The sequence below is a fragment of the Mugil cephalus genome, chromosome 4 (assembly GCF_022458985.1).
Source record: "Mugil cephalus isolate CIBA_MC_2020 chromosome 4, CIBA_Mcephalus_1.1, whole genome shotgun sequence".
Lineage (NCBI taxonomy): Eukaryota > Metazoa > Chordata > Actinopteri > Mugiliformes > Mugilidae > Mugil > Mugil cephalus.
The window spans coordinates 22,351,652-22,376,799 of NC_061773.1; the positions used below are offsets into that span (position 1 = coordinate 22,351,652).

General features: G+C 40.9%; 2 protein-coding genes across 4 annotated transcripts; one reads left to right on the forward strand and one right to left on the reverse strand.

Moving 5' to 3' along the window:
- Positions 1-52: 52 nt before the first annotated feature.
- zgc:123305 lies at positions 53-14,067 on the reverse strand. Of its 3 annotated transcripts, none has more exons than XM_047582280.1 (20): positions 13,976-14,067; positions 10,280-10,480; positions 10,064-10,159; positions 9,692-9,957; positions 8,423-8,530; positions 8,177-8,288; positions 7,218-8,064; positions 7,040-7,133; positions 6,254-6,441; positions 6,076-6,169; positions 5,927-5,996; positions 5,723-5,815; positions 5,397-5,455; positions 4,687-4,837; positions 4,430-4,578; positions 4,229-4,315; positions 3,726-3,878; positions 3,004-3,118; positions 2,682-2,785; positions 53-1,448 (listed from the first exon to the last, which is right to left on the reverse strand). In XM_047582280.1, exons 2-20 carry the CDS (start codon positions 10,469-10,471, stop codon positions 1,298-1,300), a joined length of 3,129 nt encoding a protein of 1,042 aa, XP_047438236.1. In that variant the 5' UTR covers positions 10,472-10,480; positions 13,976-14,067; the 3' UTR covers positions 53-1,297. The 3 variants fall into 3 exon arrangements, with proteins under 3 accessions (XP_047438236.1, XP_047438234.1, XP_047438235.1); XM_047582278.1 differs by lacking the exon at positions 13,976-14,067 and adding an exon at positions 11,667-12,483; XM_047582279.1 differs by lacking the exon at positions 13,976-14,067 and adding an exon at positions 11,667-12,479 and having other exon boundaries at positions 5,397-5,452.
- Positions 14,068-17,732: 3,665 nt separating this feature from the next.
- Positions 17,733-24,065, forward strand: myl9b (myosin, light chain 9b, regulatory). Its single transcript, XM_047583128.1, has 4 exons — positions 17,733-17,898; positions 20,709-20,912; positions 22,457-22,618; positions 22,702-24,065. Exons 2-4 carry the CDS (start codon positions 20,729-20,731, stop codon positions 22,875-22,877), a joined length of 522 nt encoding a protein of 173 aa, XP_047439084.1. The 5' UTR covers positions 17,733-17,898; positions 20,709-20,728; the 3' UTR covers positions 22,878-24,065.
- The last annotated feature ends 1,083 nt before the right edge of the window (positions 24,066-25,148 follow it).

Genomic DNA, 25,148 nt, shown 5'->3' on the forward strand with positions numbered 1-25,148 from the left:
CCTCAGTGTTCTGGGCATTTCTTTAAAGCATCTCGAGACAACTGGAACAGACTTTGACACAGTATACATAACATTTTAATTAACTGAAAATCAAGCTACACATTGTTTTAAATTCATTTATATTTCTGTACACGTAAAAGCTTTATTGCATCTCCACACAGCTGGATGGTAAAAATCATGCACAAATAATAAATACAACAGTCTGGTTATCACAGGAAGGCACGGCGCCAGCTACTCCACCTCTGAGGTCATTGTCAGTCTCGGCTTCTCATTCTCTACTGTGCAAACATTTCTCAACCCTGGAGTTGGGTGCCTTAAAGGAAGATGTGTTATGTGCTTCCAGTAATCCCGCAATCATCATCAGTAGCTCACATTTATCGGTACTCATGTATTACTGCGATAATAATAATAATAATAATAATAATAATGGCATTACACCTTTCAACCAAATTACTTTGAATTTATCCTCGACTCAGCAGTTAACACGCTGGAAAAAAAAAGACCAAAGTGCCAAAGGTTTCAAGTATAATTAAAAACACGCCAGACTTTCAAGGCCGGACCTCGGCTATCTCAAACTCATCAAGGCCAAACAGACTCGAAAATACCCCAAACATATTTGGTTTCAGGGAACATGCAGCTATAAACACTCAAATGCACTCATCTTTTCTGTTACCAACAACAATCAGGCACACAATGGCTCTACTGTCCACAGAATAAAGGATAACAGGTTTGTCTGGTAGCTGCGTGTCCCGGGGTCTGTTTTAGTCGCCTCCCTTTGGCTTCAACCAGGTCACTTAACCGTTGGGCTTTTGCAGCATTAAGGCACTGCCTGCTAAGAATATAATAAAGCTACATTTCTGAATTTCTAAAAAGGTACTTTTGGTCCATGTTTATAGTGGAATCTGTACTGTACTCTGTATATGTAATCTAAAATCATATATTGAGATGACTATCACAGTGGTATACACCACAAAAGAAAATATAAAGGTCCAAGTGCATACTTGTCACATTCAAGGCCGCTTTTTCACACACCAATAGCAAAATATGAGGCAAACAGTCATGGTCAGTACGGCATGATTGTTTCTAATTTTGGAATGTAGATGTATAATGCAAATTGTCATTTGGCTCCTTTAAGTGCAGCTTAAGGAGGGACGGTCGCCTCTTTATGCTCCAGTTTATACAGTGGTTCATAAACAGGCTCCACAGTCGGAAGGTCCATCAAAGGCAATGTCCAATATTATACAAGCTTGTCTTGGTATGTGTGCGTGTATGGGGTTGGGTGGATGCTGGTGTGTGTCTACAGCAGCGCATCCAGGTCCAGTTCAGGCAGAGGCTCCTTCCAGTAGGAGAAGCTGCTGTAGTCGGGGCAGTCAAGAGCTAAGGACGAGCTGCCGTCAGCAGAGAGCACGGGGAAGAAATGCTCAACCAGCTCACTGAGGTGGCTGTACCTGCAAAACACACATGGGGTTAAATAGAAAAAAAAAAGCGAATGATATTTTTAGTAGTCAAATGAACACATGTGAAAGAGCAAAGATTTTTAGGAAAATTAAATAATCCCAGTGTAAATTTGATTAGAATTTGCACGTGACATCACAGCAAGCGATGTCTCCATGGTTACGGCCACCTAGTGGTAAAAAGTGACGGTTGAACATGGAGTTTAGCAGCATTAGTTTGAATAACAGGCTTTAATTAAAAGAAAAGGTGAAGTGCTGGTGCGTGATTGACTGTAACAACAGATTTCAAAAGCAGCTGGAGATATATTTTTACAGATATCTCTGGCTGCCAAAGAAGAGAGAAGTGAACGGATTGCTGCATTACGAAGAAACAACTGGAATCCAGGCACAGAAACCTGGTGTTTTGGTTCACAGTTAGAGTCAGGTAATATTGATTTATGCTGTATTGTTTTGATGAAGTCATACCTTAAGTTACTTCTTAAGTTACGTCAGATATGTTTGTGGATGTCGTTATTTTGGCGTAGTTATGTCCAACAGTAACTATTTCAGTTCCAACAATAAATAACAATAAATTAATAAACTGAATATTTGCGATCACTCCTCGTCGCCCTTTTAACGTCCGGTCAGACACTACAGCATTGTATGGCTAACGTTACTTCTCAGTAAAGCTTCTAGTGTTTGCATATTTTATTTAGCTACATTTATCATAATGGAAAGTAACTGAGGCTAATCCACTTTTCCAAATACTCTAGTAAGAAGCCGTTGGAGCTGTGTTGTATAAAGCACCTAAAGGTCATACTTTAGTATCAGTACAGTATTTCCTGGCATTGAAATCAGGTTCATATAAATATCAGGATATCAGATTTCTGGCCAAACGTCAATGTCCGTTGACCATTTGTTATTTGGTAGTTCGTTCAGATCATTGTCGAGTCCAGTTGTCCATAATTTGATCTGATAATCCACATTTTCTCCGGTCTTGTTGTAGTTACTGGTACATTTCACCGTGTTTTTGTCACCCAGTGGGAAATGATGTCAGCGCATACCCTGTTGTAAACCCATACATTCTCAGAGGAGTACGGTTTCCTCCTTGCTTCCAGGATTTTTTCATACCACGTCTTGGATATCATAAAGTCCTTTTTTTAATACATCCAGGTGCTTAAAACTGTGCAATATGTGTATATATTCACATTAACGTACTTCCATCTCAATGTTTTGCCGCATACTTACGAGGACTTGTTGACTTTAGTCTTCTCCCGGATGAGCTCTCCTTTTGGGTTGACCGTAAATATTCTGGTGTCGGACACTCCCACCTGCTTATAGGCGTATGCATCCTGTGTAAAAAAAAAAAAAAAAAAAAAGACCTTCACTTAGCCTTTGTAGTATTATGTACAGTAAAAATCATCTACAATCAAAAATATTTAGCAAGCAAGGTTTCATTTCTACCAGCTAGAATATATTAAATACATGAAAAACGTGTTGGTCCGTATAAAATAAAAATACACTTCCTGATTAAAACTCCTGCTGTTATAAGAGCGATTTTGCAGCTTACGTTAGTCCTGTTGCCGAAGGCCGCGTAGAAAGGCCGTCTCTGTGGGTTGAACAAGTCCCTTATGTCACTGAGACAGGCGATTTTAAACACCTCCGGCTTCTTCTCAATCACCTCCCTGCACAGTCAAGAGTTTATTGTGAAAAAAAAAGGTTATTTGTTTAAACATTTGTTACCTAGCATATGTTTATTTACACTCACTTGCCAGTTGACGTGGTACAGTTCATGCCAACATTCAACATTTGTTTAAAATTACTGAGAGAGCTGTTGATTCAGTGGTGGTTTCATTTTGAAGGCTGTGATTTTTGTAGAACTGCATTGCATTGACACATGTTTCTAATATTTTAACAAGCCCATTTAAGTCAGCGGGCTAGATAAATACCAGAAATACTTCAGTGTTTAATTCGATATGATTTAGCAGCACCACAAACTACATGATCAACAAAGTGAATGACCACCTTTCTTACACATTTTAAACATAAAATTAACATTTTGACGGTAATGAAGGTAGGTTCAGTGCAGGACTGAATGAATTGGCAAGGGAGAGAATATTTCTTTCCATGCTGCAGCTAAGACCTTATGTGGCCACTAGGGGTCAGGAGTGCATTGCACTCATGTTCAAACTTCAAGGACAAAGACCAGACAAGTAAATACTGTAAATACAGTAAATACTGTGCGTCTTAGAGGGACACTGTGTGCTCAATCGTTCGGCGAGAGCGCGTTACCTGTGTAGTGCTGAAAAAAGGCTGCTGGGAGCCAGCAGTACAGGGCCTTTAGGGAGGACGGTGCCTTTGTCATTGACCCATTGCAAGTACTCTTTAGTGATAGCAGCCATTCCGATAGCCCGGGCTGAACAGTACAGGAACTTGTAGCCATTTCTGCAAGAAAAAAAACTGATTAATAAAAAAAAACTAGAGCTCTTCAGTTCTACCTTCTTGCTGCTGCATGACGTCGCTTAACACGTTTAGGTGTTTTCAACAGCGCATACTGTCTGAAAGAGGTAAACATCCGGTGGTGCTGATAAGACAGCTGAAGCCAAAATGACATCAGGATGACATCATGAGCAGGAAATACATTTGATGATCTATGTCTGCTTGTTCTGGTTTGAGTAGTGTGTGTGTGTGTGTGTGTGTGTGTGTGTGTGTGTTGTGTGTGTGAAGGAAATGGAGGCAAGAACAACAAGAAAACGTTTTTGTTCTTTTGGAGAATATTTCAGGAAGTCCCATACTGGTGTATTTTGTGGTAGAGTTTGGCGATGCCTTTGTGTGTCCAGTCCTTTCCAAACTGAGGTAGAATGTGACCCAGAGCATCAGACCTGCAGGACACAGAATTCAAACTTTGAGCTCCAACGTGCACGTAAAAACAAACAAATTTGTCAACAACATTTAAGTTCTTTCTTCTTTCTCTTGCAAGAAAACTGGGTTTTTACTTGGTGATGGTGCCGTCTATGTCAGATATGATGACACGGTCGTCCCAGTTCCACAGGTAGATGGCAGCCTCACAGCGACAGGTGCCCTGGTACTGGGTGGTCACACTGAACACCACCTTGTTGGCTCCGTCGCGCAGGTTTAGATGCTCCTGGTTATTGTAGAGTATTAATATACATTAAAAAAAACATACTGGTGGTTCATCCTCTCTGAATTTTTTTGTTAGGGCTGTGCAAACGTCTGTGAGGTGATCTCTTACTATCTGCTTAGACGTCAGGCGTAGAGATTTGCGGTACATCTGGCTGATAGACTGAGCGGCGTTAAGGGTCTCTGTTGATAGACTGGAGGGAATTATGGCTTTCCTACCAAGCCCTGCTACTTCATCACTGTCCATGTCATCCAGCGTGGCTCTGAAGAAACACACATGCATCAATACTTTGATTTAAGATTCTCTAATATGGTGATGAATATTAATACAACAAAGAAGGAGAGGAAATGACTAAAAACCCACGTCTATCATTTATTAGATTCAGATGTCTTGCGCTTTGATATGTTTAAGTGGTTAAGTGTTAACAGAGCTCGTCTTTTATCTATTTATGCAATCGTGTAAAGGCAACGGTTTGAAAGGCAGCACAGCGACATAGAAGATCCATCTATTGTTGACATGATCATTCCTTAAAAAAAAATGTCTGCTTGGGCTGCTTTGTGAGTCAATCATCACTGGATTGGATGAATTCCAAGAACCAAATAAACGAAATGACGATAAACAAAATACAAACGTACCAGCAACCCGTGAATCCAGTCAGAATAATCACCCTAATTTTATCGACATTAAAACACCATCAAGCTGAGCGACAGCTGTGGAACAGCAGGGAGAGCTGAAACGGTTCCAGCTGAAAGCCAGCATGTACGGTTTTATAAGGGCCCTTTTTAACGTGTGTTGTATGAGTTCTTGGTGAGGTGGCTTACTTTACTGTGGAAGAAACACTTGCTAGTGGCTCCTCTTGCTCTTCCTTTGAGTGTTTCTGCTGGGAAAAAAAAACAAGGAGTCGCACCATTCTAAACAAAAACAGTTCAAATAGGAATAATCTGTAATAAAGCTTCTGATTTAATCGTTTTAATTTGCTTCCTTCCCACAAAACATATTTGTCTTATGTATTACAAGAACTCAAACAAATCCTACACCCTTACAAACCTGCAGTTATTACTGGTGCCAACATGTATCAAATCTTTTCCAGCTGTTACACCGTCATAACACAACAAAAAACTATTAGCATGAGTTCCTGATGCTCTACCTGGCTGTTGTCCAAGTCTCTTCTTCTCCAGGAAAACCACCAGCGTCCAGACTTTTTGGGCATCTTGTCCTTCACAAGCCGCTCTATCGTACTCTGCGCGTGACAAAGAAGGCAACAAATGTCACTTTACAACCAATTCCCCTTGATTAATGTTTCTAACTGGACGTTACAGAAGCAGCATTAGTTTCAAAAACAATAAAATACCTTTGGCAGATTTTTCTGGAAGGTTGTCATTGACAAGACCATCGGAGCAGCTACTGCCCAGTTGTAATAGCTGTGAAAACATTAAAACAACAATTAAAGAATGTCAGCACACCGTTGTGAATGGTATTTTTATGAATTTTAAATCTTACTTGGAGTTTATGCAGATGACAAGACTTGGATCCTCTATGATTCCTGGGTTATTAACAAAATCCTGGTACGTCACAAGGTGCTCCATAAACTTTTCTGTGCGTAAGAGCAAAAGCAACATTAGGGCTGGTTTACTTAGGACACATCAACACTGAAACCCCAACACACATTCACACATACCTTTGGTGATTTGGCTGGTGTCCCCCTCTTGTCCGCAGAGAGACATGCTGACGTCCATGTTGTAGGAGGTGGAATCTGACAGGTACTCTGTACCGCTGTCCATCGCCCTGCTGCCCACTGACTGAGGCGACTGGCTTCCCGAGAAGGAGCCCTGCTCTGCTCCTTGCTGAAGCGCTCCCTCTGCGTCACTACAGGCACACCAGGTCGTTTAAGTAATCTAATTTTGCTTGTAATTTAACAACGGGATTATTGGATTGCTCTGAATATATTAAAGATTCAAAAACCACCCACCAATTTGTTTTTCACCAATTAAATAAAAGAGATAATTAAAAAGCTAAAAAATATTGATATATCAACATATCACGATACTTTTTCTTCCAATACAATGTGAATTTTGAATATCGATTTTAACAGAAAAAGAAAAAGGTCATGTTTTGGGGCTGATCGTGAACGACTTCCACACCTCCACCACTCTTTTTTTTTTTTTTACAAGTGCAATAAAGTGGAAATGGATCATTTGGATTAATCTTGTTTTTTTGACTCAATTTGTCCAATGAATTATCACTGTCATCTGATGTACACATATATATAATGTGTATTTTCAGCTGCATTTAAAATTTCTCAGTGAACTATGCAGAATATTGTAATATATCGCAATATCATAATATCACAATAATGTATCGAATCGTGATTCAAGTATCGTGAAGTCTTTGCCCCTATTTGAAAATGAGCCATTTTCCCCATATGTAGTATTTTGTGAAGCGTATTAATTTTGTGGTATCATACCTTTTAGGGAAGTAAAGGGCAGCCACCTCAGGGTCCAGTTTGGTCAGGTCATCCAAATAAATATCTGTCGGTCCGAGGTGGTGATTACGTTTACCTGTGACCAATTAATACATGAACATTGACACACTGTACACTCACAATAGAAAATTAGACATAAATGCTCAGGCAAGTACTTCACCTTTCTTCTTGTCCTGTTGCTCCGCTTTGGAAGGGGAATCAGAGGAGTTTGATAAACCCTCTGCACCAGTCAGAGTGACCCCAGCATCTCTCACTTCAGCTTTCAGCGCAGTGAGTTCAGTAATTGAGCCTCCAGGCGACCCATCAGTCGCTGCAGGTACACCGTTCTCCTCTCCTCCCTCAGCGCAGGGATCTATTCCACTGTCCCCTTCGCTGATAGGACCATTACTGTTGGAACCCTGTTGCCTTTGCTCAGATGAGACACCCTGATGGTGTGAATTTGATAATTCTATGCTACTTGGATTAGTTTCTGGGGCTGTGCCGTCTTCGCTCTCTTTTACGGGGTGTTTTTGAGCATTGCTGTGTTTGGTCACATTGACCACACTATTTTTTCTTTCAACGGTAACAGTGTCAGTCACGGAGTTAACATGCTGAACACTCACTGGGCTTTTATGGGTAGAAAGGGAATCATTACCGTTGGTGACTGAATTAAAGGACAAGTCTCTGTTCTCCTCTTTCCCCAGAGTAGATTCAACTGTCTGCGTGGAGTCAGCATTCGGAGATGACACGCAAGACTTGAAGATGTCACTGGAGCTACAGTCGGCAATGTGACAGTTTTCCCCCTTCAAAAAAGGGGTGGGGCTGTCTTGCATGGGGTAGTTTTCTAAATCAAGGGAACGAGTCCTAGGTTGCGGTCTGACCACAGTTACACTACCCACTCTTCCACAGCTGATCACAGGATCAAAGTCCATGTCAAAGGAGTCCTGTCGCTCTATTGTGCGGAAATGAGACCTGCCCGAAGACGGGGTGTCCGGCAAATCCAGCGATGTCTTCTCTGGTTGACACAGCTGTGAGTGGGAGGGCAGAGTGAGAGGCCTGAGACAAGGTGTCGGGCAGTTACATGTGTATAGACACACATATAACTGTGTGTGTGTGTACAATATGTGTGTGTCGCCATACCACTGGAAAGCCTCCCCAGTTCCACTCCATCTGCGGTCCAAATGATCCCTGGGCTTTAACCACAAGCTCAGAGTCACTTTTGGGCGAAGATGGCCGGCTGTAGAAGACATTACTGTGAAGGAGAGAAGAACAGAATTAATGTGAGGACTAAACGTGCTGAATAAATGGAAGTCCAAACTTTGAAGCTGCTCAATACAAACTAATTATTAAGGTGACTAATTCACTCTAAAGATGAACTTTTCTCACTTTTCGGAGGGTGACTGTTCTCCTTCTGAGTGTGGATGAGTGTCTCTGGTCTGCGTGGCCCCAACCTCCTCAGCTGGCTCCTCAGACATCGAATAGTACACCGATTTACTTTAACACACAAGAGAAAATCTTTTAACTTTGTCTCCAAACTATAGTTTAAACTCCCTGTACATGGGAGACTGTATTGACACTGTGTAAATCAACATGACAGCTTCCTGTTTTATGTTAGGGTGTATCTAGCACAAGGAATTTAAAGATGACTGACATGTTAAAGTATTATCTTATCTTATGTTCCAAAGCACCTTCCCCAAACATGGCCATGTTAGCGTTAAATAGAACTACTGCCTCATGGTTATATGACTCCAGCAACCAGTCAGGTTTGTCTCGCTTATCAGTATGCCTCTACAGAGTCACATGACATATGAAGTCAGGAATTTTACGTTAAAAAAAAGAGGGTTTTTGTAAAATATAATGATGTCAGTCTCTCCTTTTGAATAAGAAATATCAGCCGTTCGTTGTTTCATCTCATGACACCTTGTGTGAAATTTCCTGACTGATTTATGGCGTGCGACGTCACTTTTAAATGTCAAATTCAGATCAGTTCATCAGTGATTACAAATGAGTACCACATTTGAAGAAATTCCCTTCAGGAGACATCACATTCATGAACACAAACACACAATGCTGCAATAAAACCTCATATGCAGTTTGAAATTCAGGGCTTGTGATAAAAAACTAGTGCAAATTCAATGCAGCAAGGTAATGTAATGTGTATGTATATATATATAATGTTATTATAGAGCAACAACTCAGAACACATGTTCAATTATACTTGTACATATTTGTATATATATTTTTTTTATATTGATGCGTGTATTTTTTTTATCATAATTGCCTACTTATTCTTACTGCATACATTGCTTTTTGTTCTGACACTGGTACAAACACTTTGATGTAAAGTAATTTCCCCATGGGATTAAGTAATTCTGATTCTGATAATACACTTGGCAGTTAGTACTAATTATTTAAGAATTGACTGGTGCTATTTTTAAGTGTTGAAAGATAAGATTCAAGACTCAGAATATATAAACAAACCAGTGCCTATTTTCCAAACATGCTTTAAAAGTAATCTGTCATGAAATCATGGTCCTAAAGGATTGTAATTGCTTGCTAGTGATACCCAGAAATGATCACATACAGCACATTACAGATATTCCTCTTTGAGGAAAGTGAATCACTTGACCTTAAGAACACACAGTAATGACTGACCTGATGTGAAAAAGTGCGGCCACATCCTCTGGCGCAGGGCTTTCTTGCTGAGCCTGCTCAGTTTCTCTTTCACACTCCTTCTCTCTTTCCCTCTCATCTGACGAGGAGCTGGCCTCTTCTCTGAGGTGAGTATCGGAGCGCATGCGTTTGCGGCGGCGTTTCTTCCTGCGCGTCCCGGAGCCGGCGGCGGGGGTCCCCTCGGTGGGCTCGTCCAACTCCTCAGGAACCTCGAGAGGGATCGGGGAGGTGCAAAGGTGGGCTGGGACCTGGGTCAGCGAGGGGCGGGAAAGAACAATGTACAGTGAATATAAAAACACAAACAGTATAATTTGCAGAAGTTAGACAAGTGACCTTTAATGCTGATCCTCTCACCTCCATATTTTCGTTTTCCTCCACAAAAAAAGCTTCTCCATTGTCTCCCAGTTTCATGTGCAGGTCGACTGATTCTCCATTAATCTCAATGTCGACCTAAAAATCGCACAAGTTCATGTGTTTATGATCAACGAAGAGCAACCACAATACAATATGAAGTAACAGATGAAGAATACTGTAACACGGATATTGAAATAAGACAAATACAACACTGACAATCTTTTCCTTGGAGCGCAGCACGCCCAGCTTTCCAAAGCGGACGTGAAAGGGAGAACATTGGAAAGATCCATCAGGCTGTCGCACCACGATGACGTCAATGCCTCCTGTGAGAGTGGCGGGGTTAAGGCCACGGTAGAGCTCCTTCACGGTCACAAACACCGTCTCCGCCAACTGGCCCACAATATTCATGGTTTGGGACTGGAAACAGAAAGCGAGAAGTGAAAAAGTGTGAGGTTAAGCGGCGTGACACAGCAACAAAAAGTGTCTACTGTGTGCATTCGGCGGATTCTGTAGTCAGGGATTTACAGACGAAAGCCGATAATGTGAAGTTATACCTCCAGGGAATAAAAAAATAAAACGGCATTAAAGAAAAAATATTAAGCCTATGTTAGATTCAGTGGATTTGTGAGTTTTCCTCAAGAGAACTCATAATCAACTGGATTACTAATTGCTTTAGGCAGAGGAATTTCAAACCTTTCCCCTCAGGTAACCTCCAAAACAGACCGGTGTCCCTTAAGCAACAGTTTTCAGTAAATCATTCCGACCTTTGCAACTGGATTTTGAACATTACTGATGTGCCAAAGGTCAGCAGCAAGGAGTTAAGACAAGACCTGTTAAACAGTTATCTCAATATTTGCCACTGTAAGATAAAATAAACCACTGAAGTCGTTTTCTTGGCAGGTCAGGGTGATTATGTGAAAAGGTTCGCTAGGAGGAGTTCCTAGGTAGATGAACAATGCAAATTGGAAAGACTGGACATTTCCATATTACAGACAAGTATGAGACAAAGACACAGAGTTGAATTTTTTTGATTCTTGGTTTAGGAAAACAAAAGTGTCCTTCTTTCTGCAGCAGGTACGGACACGTAAAAAAAAACACATGTAATTAGCTTATATGGGATTCAGAAACAAACACGTTACGTCAAGCGGCCTCGCAGGCCCTCGTCCTGTCAAACCAGTACTTTAACCACCACAGCTCGTTTCTGTGTTCAAATGTCAAAGGACTGTAACTCTAGTCACAAACTGGAGGCCAGAAGACGCACCTTCCCACGTCATTCTTGAATAATCCAATAGAGTACAATAAAGGATAATTTCATAAAGCTTTTTAAGTTTGTCACAGACCCAGGGAACAACATTTCTCAAGTCAGACCAGATGAGACCGACTCTACTAAGCCTGAGAGCACAGTTTCTAATACTACCTGAAAAATTCCCTAGAAATTAATTCTTCCTTGGACTTAACAACTCAACCAAAAAGCAAGTTTTGATAAGAAAATTATCTTTTATACTCCTATAACAGTATAAGACAACCAGTAAGTGATGTACACTGTATAATAACCCTACCCCTGTCTATAACACATCCATAGTCCACATTACTCATGTCTTACCCATATTGAGGGATGCAGGCGTCCCCTCACGCTCAGAGCGTGTCGCCTCGATCTCCCCTCCGCCATACAGCACGACTATAACGGATCTTCCAATCCCAGGATCCGCCTCACGAAACCTCACCTCCATGTCCACATGAGAAAACCCTTCGCTCCGTTCCACATTGAGCTCACCTGCCTCTCAAAGTTAACGCTCGCCCTCATTTCTTTCTATGACTGTCGGGCTACATTCTGTTTACGTTGGCACGGTCGATTAAAGCTGTTAGGCTGAATCAAACGCCACAGTGGTCATCAGAGCTGACAGAGCACCAGTCCTCTCTGTCCTGAGCTAGCATGCAATAATATAGCAAGCTATGAGAGAGTCCTAGTATATTCACTAACTCACTAATGCTTCCTCTATCTCACACAATTTCACATGCACACACTCCCGTCGCACTGAATTCATACTTCCTCCCGTGTTCATCACATGACAGCCAGACCAGCAGTTTCTAAAAGGCTTGGCCGGGCTATTCAATCACACTGGTCGACCACACAGTTTCTGGGCATGACCACAGCTCTCTGGACCATCAAAGATGAGCAGGCTCACTATCCATGCGGTCATGCTCAGCCAACGCTGGAAAATCCTTTATAATCCCAGCCGACCCGAGACGAACTCAAGCAAATATATTGGACGGACATCGCTTCCTGCCCCGAATATAGATGAAGACCCGAGGGAACGGTAGGCCTGAAATAATGTCTGATTAACTCATAGGTGTCAAAATCTACGGCACCCGGACCAAAACCTGCTCACCACACGGTCTAATCTGGTCCATGCGATGAATGTGAGACATTAACTGCAGTTTTTCCAAGAAAAGTAACTGCTTTTTCTAGGGTTCGCACAGGAAGAGTTGCCTAGAACTTAAAATGACTTAAGAAGTTGTCGACTGCATGTTTTGCTGTAGTGTAGTTCATTAAATGTAAACATCTTCGTAACACTGCATTGTATTTCCACTAAAACAAAGGAAGACAATCGAAGGCAGTTGTGTGACTGGTCCAGCCCCGCTTGAGATTAAATTGGACTGTGCGTGGCCCTGAACTAAAATGAGTTTCACACCCGTGGATTAACAGGCAGCTGTTAGCTCATAAGCTTTGTTGCGCAGTTAAAAATACAACGTTATTCTTCCCTTTCACGTGGCTAATCCTGCAATGCAAATATAAAACGAGTGTTTATTTCAGGGCCCTCTGGTGCATATTACTAATGTCTTTGTTGATTCAGTTTTTATAGGATTTACAATGACACGTGCTTAGAATTGCCAGGTCAGCTGTAAAGAGAAAGCAGGAAGAAGAAAAGCCTGAAGTCAAATCTCCAGTTGAGGGACAAATAAGAGAAATAAGAGAATGAACGCTACAGAACTTCTTTTATACCCAACTATCCAGCTGCATAACAGCTCATCTTTTTGTAACAACTAACCTAGTATGACCATCCAAAGTTTAAATGGGAACAATGTTTTACATACAACCATGTAATTTGTAACCCTTCAGTAACATTTCTCTGCAAATGTGCTAAAGTGCACATTTGCAAATTCCCCAACTGGACTGCAGGGTGGACATCTTTTTTAAAAGATAACCTGATAACTATTTAGCCCGTGAAACATTTAAATGCAATTATTTAAAACAGTTAAGGAAAGGACGAGACGGCGAGTCCAAAACACAGAAGATATCCAGCACATTTGCAAATCTGACAAACGATTTCAAAAGTGCCACATACAAAACAGGCTTTTCAAGGGTTAAGACACAGCCACGTAGTGTGGCAAAACAAGCTTTTTGGGGCTTTTGCTGACCTTTGCTCCCAAGGAGACACTGAAGTTGCCTCAGTCTGAATGTCATCTTCATTTGAACAGTGAAATATCTATTACACCAGATTACATAATAGCCACATCACCATCACTGACTCAGGCAGCGATGAGGAAACCAGCCCCCAGGGAACGAGAGACCTCATTTTGGAGTTTCTCTTGGTTTAGCGAAAAAAAAAAACTAAGGATATTTTAAAGTCGCGTTAAAAGAGTGTGAGCCATCAATTTAACCACAAATACAACGCACACACTTAAATAAACTTGGGTACTAATTTTACGTAGCCTACGGTACAACGCTCAAACACACAACAGTCTCGACAGCCGACACGAGTGAAGAAACTGTAAAAACGAGTTAAAACAAGCAAAATAATCTCACAAACTAACGCAACTCTTCTTCCTCTGTCTGCGTAAAGTTTTCCGCGAATATTTAATACGCTAATGTTTATATTTATTCGGGAGAGAGAGGAGAGAGCACCTTACCTTTCGCGTTGCTCTTCAGATTGATCAGACGTCCATCTTCCTACCGTACCGCGCATGCGCCCACACCAGTCAATCAGTCCCCAGCCAATGAGAAACCTGGAAAAGAAAGAAAAGCCCCGCCTCCGATGTGGAATAGTAAACAAAGCTTTCAACGATGCGTTGTGGTCTTCATGATTTTTGTACTGTAATAACAGTCAAGACTGATTCAGAAATTCATTCTTACCCGACTCTGTCTAGTTGTACAACAACTCACCTTTCTGTTAACTCAGTTAACTCCACGTTATCCATGTTAACAGTATTGTACTTATCATTCCTTGTTAAGGTTCTCAGTCATCCAGGTCATGGTAATCCAAAAGGCTTTTAAAAAGGTAACTGGACTGGACTTTCATTTAATTTTATTTATTCATTTATTATACTATATTATTATATTATATTATATTATATTATATTATATTATATTATATTATATTATATTATATTATATTATATTATATTATAGTATAGTGTAAGTGATGTATACTGTATAATAACCCTACCTCTGCCTATAACATATCCAAGTCCACATTATTCATGTGTTACCCACAGCAAGGGGTGCAACCCACCGCCATACAGTATGACTATCCCACGAACAAAGCTTTCAATGATGATCTTTAGGATTTTTGTAATGTAATGACAATTTAGACTAACTCAGAACTTTACAAAAGCACTGTACAACAGGTCACTTTTCTGTAACAGTTAACGCCACGTTATCCATGTTAATGGACACTACTGCGTCTGACTATCATTCCTTTTTATATTTTCCTTTCATTTCATTTTACTTTATTTATTTATTTAAAAAGGATATTGAGCATTAATCAGCTTACCATTAATCACCTATAGTCCTTTTGGGAAGATGTTGTAAGAACTATTATCATATCTGTGAATGGAAAAAAATGTTAAAATTACAAAACAAAAAGAGTCATTCATCACTAAAACCTAGGCGTTAGCCATCCAGCTGACTCAAAGCTAAAACAAATACAGAAACCAAAACAATAGATGACAATATAAACAGAGCAATAGACAAATAAGATGCAGACTATAGGGCAGAGGCAGCTAATGACATTCACATGTTTGATTATTCAGAAGCCAGCCCTTAGGTGGAGACTAGATGTATTGTAAGAGGTGCAGTTTCTTGCATCAATAGGTATTGTACACAGTTGACTAAATGCACTAAATCTATGAGGGATCATACGTTCCTCCCTGATGTCTGACCTTGTTACTCGGTTACTTTGCTGTTAGAATCTTTCTGCTTTATAAAGACACAGAGTGGTGGTGATGTCTTACCATTTATGATTATTAAAAGTACGCAGGCATCAGCATGTTTTAACTTTTTTTTTTGCTTACACTATTTTCTATTTTATTTATTTTTTATTATATTTTAATATTAATTTATTTTATCTTTCTTTTTACTTGTGGTTCTTTTTACTAGTGTTTCTTTTATGTGCAAATAAGTTACTGTGACCAAGCAATTTCTCCTTGTGGATCATTAAAGTCTATCTAAGTTTAATATTTATTCTATTAAATCTGTGAATATTCCATTAATAACTTGTTGCCTGCTGGCAAATGTAAACAGTGTAAAGTTAAATTCAAATCCACGTGTGTAATCAAAATCAATATTAAACATTATACAAGGCACAATTAATTCACTTTTTCAATGAAACATGTCACACACACAAAAAAAAGTCTTTTATCACATCTAGACAGACCGATTCTATGTGTTGGTCCTGCCAACAAAACGAAGTTAAAAAAAACTCTGACATTTCTATTGCAGTATGAGACACAAATATAGTCTAGTAACAGTATTATTACAGTTCACTGGGAAGACTTTTTGCCCTCATCTGTTGTAAAATGGCTTTCAGCAGTGAACACTACTTTGGCCCAGCAGAGGGCGTCACTGCACTCACACATGACTTCATTTAAAACAGAAGCCTCCACACTTAGCCTTGAAACTATGCTCCAATGGAACCCAAATACAGAAATATATTCTCCTTTTATTAACTTCATTCCATAAACTACATGTGTAGGGTTTTCAGCTACATATACACAAAAGTCAATACTGTCACTTTTATTCAATCAGCATTTTTTTTCTTCTTGATTGGAAATGACACAGGTTTCTCCCAAACCATAATAAGATCATACTGAGCTTTTATTTACATCAGAACAAAAAGTAGCATGTATTTAATTATACATACCCTTTTCAGTTCGATAGAAAAGCCATTATTACAGCTATTACAGCAATCAACCACATCCTGTAATTGCTGACCATCTTTTTGCAGGTCTCCACTGCTGTTTTCTGTTTTTTGTCTTTTGTGATGACCTTCAACTCTTTCAGGTGGGTGGGTCTCTTTGCCATCACCCTGATCTTTAGCCCCGCGCCACAGATTCTCAATTGGATTCAAGTCAGGACTCTGACTGGGCCACTGCAGAACCTTAATGTATTTGTTTCCTAACCATCTTGATGTAGTCCTCTTTTTTTTTTTCATGGTCCCATTTACTGTGATTAGGTTCCCTGGTCCAAAAACACCCCAAAGCATTTGGTTCCTACCGCCTTTTTGACAGTGGAGATGGTGTTCTTACTCTACATGATTGTGGGCAGACAACTACATTTTTGTTTCATCTGACCATAAAATAGAACAACACAAGTCTCCTTCTTTGTGCAGATTTGGCAACGATCCTTAGATTCGTTTTCACCTCTCTCACTACCCTCCTAGCCAGCACAGGTGTGACCTTTTGATAATACTTTGCACTGTAGCCACTGGAACTTGGGAACATTTAGACGTAGCCCTTCCCTGACTTGTGAGCAGCCATAATGTGCAGCCGCAGGTCCTCAGTGAGCTCCTTTGTCCACAAACCAACAGCAGAGAGCTGCTGTTTTTTTTTTTTTACATGTTGAGGTGATTAATGCAGCCAATGAATCAGTGTAATAAGGATGTTTTAGAACAGCTCAGACTATTTGTAATGATATAGAACTGTGGATTTTCCCATGCTGTGACTGTGACAGTTTGCAAAGGGAATGAATCATTTTGGACTTTTTTGTTGTATCATTTCCAGTGAAAAAAACAACAACAACTTGCTGGTTGAATAAAAGTAACTTATAACTAACTTGTAACTAAGTCACAATTTGCCAGGGGTATGACTGTATGTGCATGCCACACTCAAAAAACTGTACCATGCACTGCCCTGTTAAGGAAATGAAGATGCTACAAAGGGATTTATTTTGTCCAGACAGTATTTAATACCTTCCCAAAAATGTGATGGAAACAGCAGCTTTGCTGGAGTAAATAGCTCTCCATCAGAACAAAGACTTTAATGCACTTATTTTCTAAAGGGCTTTTTTTTTTGCACACTTTGTTGATAGAACGTCATGGGGTGACAAACCCAAAAAAAGACATTTCCTTGATGACATAATTTAAGATGTTTCTCCAGTAATGACTGGCCACGCTGCCTATTTAAGGAAGCCCGTAGCCCTGCGACCGAATCGCTGCTCTGCATCTGCTCACGACTCCCTCTCTCTCATGTTTCCACTCTCCACCACACAGAGCCTCTAAATGTTTAGGCCCTTTTCTCTAAATAAGGCAGCCTTATCGTGGTTCCTGTCATTTCTGCCTTTTCCCCAAACATCCCGAGCGGCGGCCGCGGCAGTAGCAGGCTGCAGCCCGTGCATTCTTTTGCCTTGTATGGAGAAATGGCCTGGCCTGGGATGTCTTTGTACGGGACGGGCCGCTCTTTCCATTGGCCGGGATGGAAAGGGGAGGGGCCCACCGGGAGTCTGATTCTTTAAGCAAACTTTTCAGTAGGACTGCCTGCTTCCCTTCCCACTGCTGTGTCGGGACCACACAAAAGGAGTTTGAAGAACTCCCAGATAATTTCTACCTGAAGCCAAGGTAAGAAGGAAGCTGCCCTAAACGTTTTCTTCCCTCTGGCATGCACAAATATGGCTACGTAACATCAGCGTGCTCTTAAACTGTGTGTTTTGAGTGGATGATGTGAATTCTCTGCCTTCAGTGACACAGTGCTGAACTGTCAGTGCTTAGAGTGAGGGGGAGGATAGAGTTACAGGGAGCTTTTGAAGTGGATCTTTGATTAAAGGTAGCAGATAAGCAACAATGGAACTTTTTATCAATTGATCAAGGCGTAGCCAAACTTATAAACTATATTTATCTTGGACCTGTGTCTGTGTGTACGTGTGCATGAACAGTGGAAATGTACAAATGCGTCCATCTCATCTCTACGGCACATTAGGCAGAGGAATTCCTGAATGCAGCTGACCCATTTAGGTGTGCCACGGTCACGCACTCTTAACGCACACACATACAACCTACAGTGCACCGCCGGCATTTGTCTTTTTATAGGTGATGAGATCTTACATTCCTCCTCACTGTGTTTGCTTTCGGAATTCCTGACCGCTGGCCTCTCAGTCCTCACTCCAGCAGAAGCGACCTACGCGACCCGAAATAAGGCTGGCCGATGACAGCCCGTTTGGCGATATCAAAGTGTGCGTCTGTACTCGCTGGACAGAGAGACAGAGGAGCTTTTTCATCCCCCCTCCCCTCCCAGTGGATAAAAGGATCCACAGAGGAGCCGTGGTGGCCAGAGAACAGATACAATTGTCTGTACAAGCCAAGCTGAGACGCGTCAGCCAAACGCTTCCACTGCCGAGGTCAAAAATAGTTGTTCTCAGCCTCTCTGTGAATCATTGTTGATTCACTCTGAGCAGGATGCAGAAGATTTTAACTGTTGCTAAGGCACCGGCGGCTCTAGTGGAAAAGGAAATGTGGTATTCTTTTCTTGGACCTTGAAACGTCATGAAATAAACACATTGTCAAAGACCGTCCGGAGTCCAAACAGAGGTATTGATGCTGGGGCTAATCGCTGATCAGCCTCTCCCGTTAGACTGTGTCCTCCTATATCACTGGAGCCAAACAAGAATGCACAATGCCGATAATTACATGTCACTGATAGGACTATTTAAATGCCCGCAAAGGTTTTAAGTGGACAAGAGAGGCCCTAATCAGATTGAGGAATTCCTCTGCTCTTGAAATCTAGAAGTGCAGCTAGGCACTGTTTTGTTTCCAGCTTCCTCACTGCCTGCGAGAAGGAGAATGGAAAGGACCGGTGCCAACAGCACACACCTTCCAGATTTCTTCTTTCATTTCTGGCACACGAAGGGACGGCAGCAGCCAAACAGTAGCTGAACGAAAGGAAAGGCTAATCCGGCATGTGTCTGTGGTGAAGATGAGACAGGCCACCGTGCGCGCGGATTTAACGTCTCCGTGTCGAAAGCTGCTCCGGACGGTCACGTTATTTATTAAGATCATAACCTTCGGAGGGCGCCGAGGCCGACCGTGCTGATTTGCATCGGCAGTAAAACTTCGAATTCCACCGCCGCTGCATTTATTTGTATAGAAATGAGCAGAGAAAGAGGCTTTATGCTCAGTAAGGGGAGATAAATGACGGTGTAGATAGGCAAACCTGCCGTCAGGAGCTATTCTGTGAGGCCTTCATGAATCATACATGCAGCACAGAGGCAGCAGACACAGATATGAAGGGCTGCTCCAGGCTGTTAAATGGGAAGACAGCGTTATACAGACTTGGAGATATAGGACAGTAAAGTTATTGAAGTTCACACCTATACTTCCAATACTGTAGTATGCAATCAAATAAATTATAGATTATTATAGATTGAATAATAGATGTATATTTACACACCGAAATGCAGAAATACTCTTGTATATGTCTATTTTGTAGTGCATTAATAAACCAAGGGCGACTGAATTATTGATAATTATATACTTTTATGTTACTCAGATATGTACTAAATGCTACCATTAAACATATTAACAGATTCATGCAAGGAAATATTAAGAATTCATTTTTTATTTTTTAAATTAGTTTTTAACCCAGCGTTTTTCAAACTTTAAAGAGAATTTAAGAGCAATACTGTCTTTACTAAACATGTTTCAGAAACGGCACTTTGGATTAAGGATAAGGACGTCATTTTATTGGATGTTTTGTAAACACTGTACCGTATCTCCTATCTTTATACGCGGTATATCAGCTGTCATTTTGACTTTCAATGCGAAAATAACAAATGACGTCCTAAAAAGCGGCGTGAACGCGGGCGCGGTCTTGTCACGGTGACTGATGTGTAAGTAACAAGCAGCGTTCACACATGATGTCATAGTTCTGTGTGACTCATTAGCCACAGTCACCTGCTGCCGTCTGCTCAAACCAGCCTGTCCCTGCATCTTCTGTCGGTTACTAACCACTGGGTGTATCACAATGGCGCAACACATTCACACAAAAACACACACACACGCACAAATGACAAATCCTTGAAGACCTGGACATGAGTGACAGGTTTAATTCTGGAAGGATGTGGAGCTAGCTGCAGTGTGTGTGTGTGTGTGTGTGTGTGTGTGTGTGTGTGTGTGCACTGTGGAGACATGTCATTTTCACACCCATCACAGTTCCCGACATTTACAGATCACGTGCTTCTCTCTCTAGGAGGAGAAAACGATTCACCTACAACAATCAAACTGAAGAGAAAATATAAAAGAGCTTCCCCATATGTGTCGGCGCTGCATTTTTTTGTATTCGTTTCAGGCTGTGTTAACAAGCGATGCATCAAACCTTTCTTTAACCGTAGCATCAGCCTGGTTTTATCTGAACTGTAGATACCCTCTGTGCCCAGGTCCAGAACCAGCCGCCACCATGTCCAGCAAACGTGCCAAGGGAAAGACCACCAAGAAGCGCCCCCAGAGGGCCACCTCCAATGTCTTCGCCATGTTCGACCAGTCGCAGATCCAGGAGTTCAAAGAGGCGTTCAACATGATCGACCAGAACAGAGACGGCTTCATCGACAAGGAGGATCTGCACGATATGCTGGCCTCTCTGGGTAAACGGCGTTGTTGATCTCAGGTTTTATGTATGCGAGGTTCAAAAGCAGAAACGTCCTTTTACAGGGACGCATTTTAGTTTACACATCATGGAGAGCAATATTCAATCAGTGAACATATGGTTGAATAAATTTTCAGTTACTTTACTTTAGACTTTGGAGACTGAAAAAAAAGGAAACTAACTAGAAGAACTAATGAAGTTATCAGGCATAGAGATTATCGTCTCGTGTCGTGTGTTTCCCATCTATCTGGAAGCACGGTACTACATTACTGGAAAGTCCCTATAATAAATCTATCTTTAGATATAAGTCTGTTCTTTTTTTTTTTTTAGATATAACCACAAGTGTTGCTATGCAGACTTGTGGTTATATCAGTCATATGTTTGTTTTACTTTATATCCATTGATTGAATGTGGAATTTAAATAGTCCCTGTGTCCTTTCATGACGTCTTATTTATTATTTCTTTGTGCCAGTGACGGACATGGCTGCAAATCTGCATGTGTCTGTGTTATTATCAATGTCACAATATCTTGATAATGCCTTGAGAACCTGATTGGAGTTTAGGGGTCAAACGACAAATGTTACTGTTATCACAGGAAACACGCTTTTGCCCACGGTCAGTTAATTTGCAAACTATCACTACATTTCACAGAAAAGTCCAATAGGGTACAAAGAGGAAGTGACTTATATCCTTTATATCCAAAAGGTCAAATGCACAGCAGCATCTTAATGTTCTGTGTCATGTCCCAGGAAACTAAGTGGAGATCGTGACCCTTTTTCACACATATTGACACATGTTGGCGTCCACCAGGGCCAGTTCTAGGGTCAGAGATTTAGGGGTGCCTTACTGTCAAACTACTGTGTCACAAAGCTATCATCTGGTTTAAAAAAATAAAGAAAATAAATTGCATTTAAATGAGAAGATGAGGTAGGAACAATAAGTGCAAGACAAATTTAGAGATATGAAGGTCAACCCTGCTTAAGAGACAACGTCATTCTAACAAACCTCTTAAAAAACAAACAAATATTCTGTTCTTATTTTTAGGGGTGGCAGTAGCATAAATCTGTGTGTGAAGCCTTCCTGTTTCAGAAATTGTAGATTCTTTATGACAGCAGCTTTATCTAACTTCTTTATTCTGGTGGAGCTGTGTGAATTGCACAAACTCATGCTCTTTTGCACAAATGTGCACAAATTCATGAGACTATGTTCCTGTTTTTATTCGTCACTTCATTTTATTCTTTATCTACACTGTTTGATAAAGAAAGTGCAAAATTTGTTTTTGTCTCATGCTTCTGTATGGTTGCGACTGACAAAAATCCTTGAATACTTGAATTCAGGACAACAGGGGGTCCGCGACCCCTAGGGGGTCCACAGAGATATTGCAGGGGGGTTGAAAAATCTTTGGTTGGTTAGACATTTTCCAAACTGAAAACGTTGAAGAGCCCGGCTCTAACCCACTGAACTTTCTATAAATATATGTTGTACTTCCTGGTACAGTACCTTCTAAGAACAATCACATATGGCAATATTACTGTACCTCAGGTAAGAACCCCTCTGATGAATACCTGGAAGGGATGATGAGCGAAGCACCAGGGCCCATTAACTTCACCATGTTCCTCACCATGTTTGGAGAGAGGCTCAACGGGACAGACCCCGAGGACGTCATCCGCAACGCCTTTGCCTGCTTCGACGAGGAGGGGTCTGGTGAGTCAAAATACACACACACACACTGAACACAATCAACATTTATTTCCCTCTCCCCTCAACATCTCTTGCCTGCATCCAAGGCGTGATCCACGAGGACCACCTGAGAGAGCTGCTGACCACCATGGGCGATCGCTTCACAGACGAAGAGGTGGACGAGCTGTTCCGCGAGGCGCCCATCGACAAGAAGGGCAACTTCAACTACGCGGAGTTCACCCGCATCCTCAAACACGGCGCCAAAGACAAGGACGACGAGTAGAGGGAGAAAACGACTCTGCCTCTGTCTCTCCTCCCCCCCCCACGCCCCCTCCTCCCGCCACAAGCACACATACTACACCTCAAATCCATCCCAGGCTCCTATCTTTGTGGAGGAGGAATTCATGTAATGTAGGATTTCATATAAGAATACTGTATATGAGGGTTTTTTTAAATAAAGGGCAAAAGTAAATTGTTTTACATTTTACATGTTCGTCGAAGGTAGAATGTTGGGATTCATTTGGGACGCGCCACTTTTCAGTTTTTATCATCGTTGCAGATTCGTATAAACCGCGAAGAGATGCGTGTCCCAGTCTTTGAATCTCATAGCTACGAGTCTAGTGCAGCTTTTTCCACCAACTTTTCCACCAGATCGTCTGGTATTTGGAAGGATCCCGGTTTGACTTTGGAGACAGATTAAACACCAGTGTGTATGTGTGCGCGTGGGGGGCAGTTTGGACTTCCGGATTGAGTGTTATATAAAGTACGGGGCCATGTTTACCTCTTCCTGCCAGTTAGCCGCCACGCCTGCACAAGCACCGCAACGGCTCCTTCTAAAAATATAAAAATTCATTCTGTGATTACTTTGACAATCAAATGTGGCGAGAATGTCTGTTGGATGAAATGGTTGGTATTGGTGTTGCCTTCCTACCATAAGGTGGTTGTGCATTTTCCCCGGAAAGATCTAGTATGTCTCTGTTGTGGAAGGTCTTGAAACTGCTCAGGCAAATAAAGTAAGTGTAGATGTTTGTTTGGGATGTTTATTTTTCTCATATGATTGTACCGTATTTAAAGTAGGCCCTATAATTTAGATACTCAAAGCACCAAACCAGCATACTGTAGTTCATATTACGCACCTGAATGCAAGAACATACATATTACAACATATTAATTAACTCACTTAAATAACCCACTTGGTTTACTTTCCAGTCCATTGTCCTTTCATCTACATCACCTCACAATGATAATTTAATAAATATTCACTGCCACAAATTTATGGTCGCATTTGACTAACATGAGTGGAGTCTCGTGCTTGCCAGGAAAATAAAATATTTGTTTTTGATATGCTGACGTGTTTTTAATCTGCATTTGGAAGTCATTTAAATAAATTAAATTCTCTGCGTCCACCAAAAATTTGTAACTTTTATACAGTTATAAAAAAATAAAAAATATTTCCTGATACACGCTCTTACGAGAGAGATCATTTACACATTACTCACTACAACATTTAATATCAAAGAACCTTGAAAATTGTGCTTTAAAAGTGCAGCAATTTATCCACTATATTAAATATTCAGGATACAAAAGACCACTGTGTAGGATCTGTGGAGAGCTTTTAGCAGCAATGTTCATACCATTTTCTGTTTGATGTATAATCAGCTGCAAATGTGTAATGTTGTGTTAATGCTGGCTTAAAATGAGTTGTTCATATTTACATCTGCTTCCACGGAGACTGACGTGAGAGAGGATGTTTCTCACGTCGATGCTGAACTGGCATCCACTTAAGATTTTCCTGAGTGCTTGGAAAGGGACGACAGAGAGGAGTGAAAGAGAGTTACAGTGGTGGTGGTTGCAATATACAAATTTACCACTAGATGCCACTAAAGCGTACACATTGGACCTTTAAAATCATATCACAGTGGGATTGTTGACGGTTTTCACACAAATAAATCACTATCCATTGCTGATAACACACAGTGGTGACTGGACCTACAACTCTCTGACGAGTTATTAGAACATTTATATATTTTGCAATGTGCATCTGGGACATTTACAAAAAAACTATACTTCTAATATAATCTAATATCTTGAAATAAATACAGAACGTTGTTTTCAGATGATAGTTGATGGATTCAGAGGCTGCTTCCAATACAAACTGAACATTTACTACAAATGCAGTTTCACACTGATAGCGTCAAACTGGGGTCAAAAACATGACGATTTTACCAAGAAGTAGTCACACAAACAAAAAAAGCTTGTCAGAGGGCTGCCAATCAAAATGCGTCTGTCATTTTTGGGGTCAAGTTAGAAATATTACAGGAAGTATCATACTTTTTTACTCAGAGACTTTGCGAATAAAGAGCAGCCACAGTGAGTTGTTGACAAGCTCAAATTGTGAAATGTGGTTAAGGTTCACCACAGAAAAAAGAAAAAAAGGATAACATTATCTGACCTCTTTCTTAAAATAATCATTTCCTTTGCTGCTACAATTCTGACTTTTAGCATTAGCCCTCATTTGCAGTAGTACCACCAGTCACCACAGGTGTCGCCAATT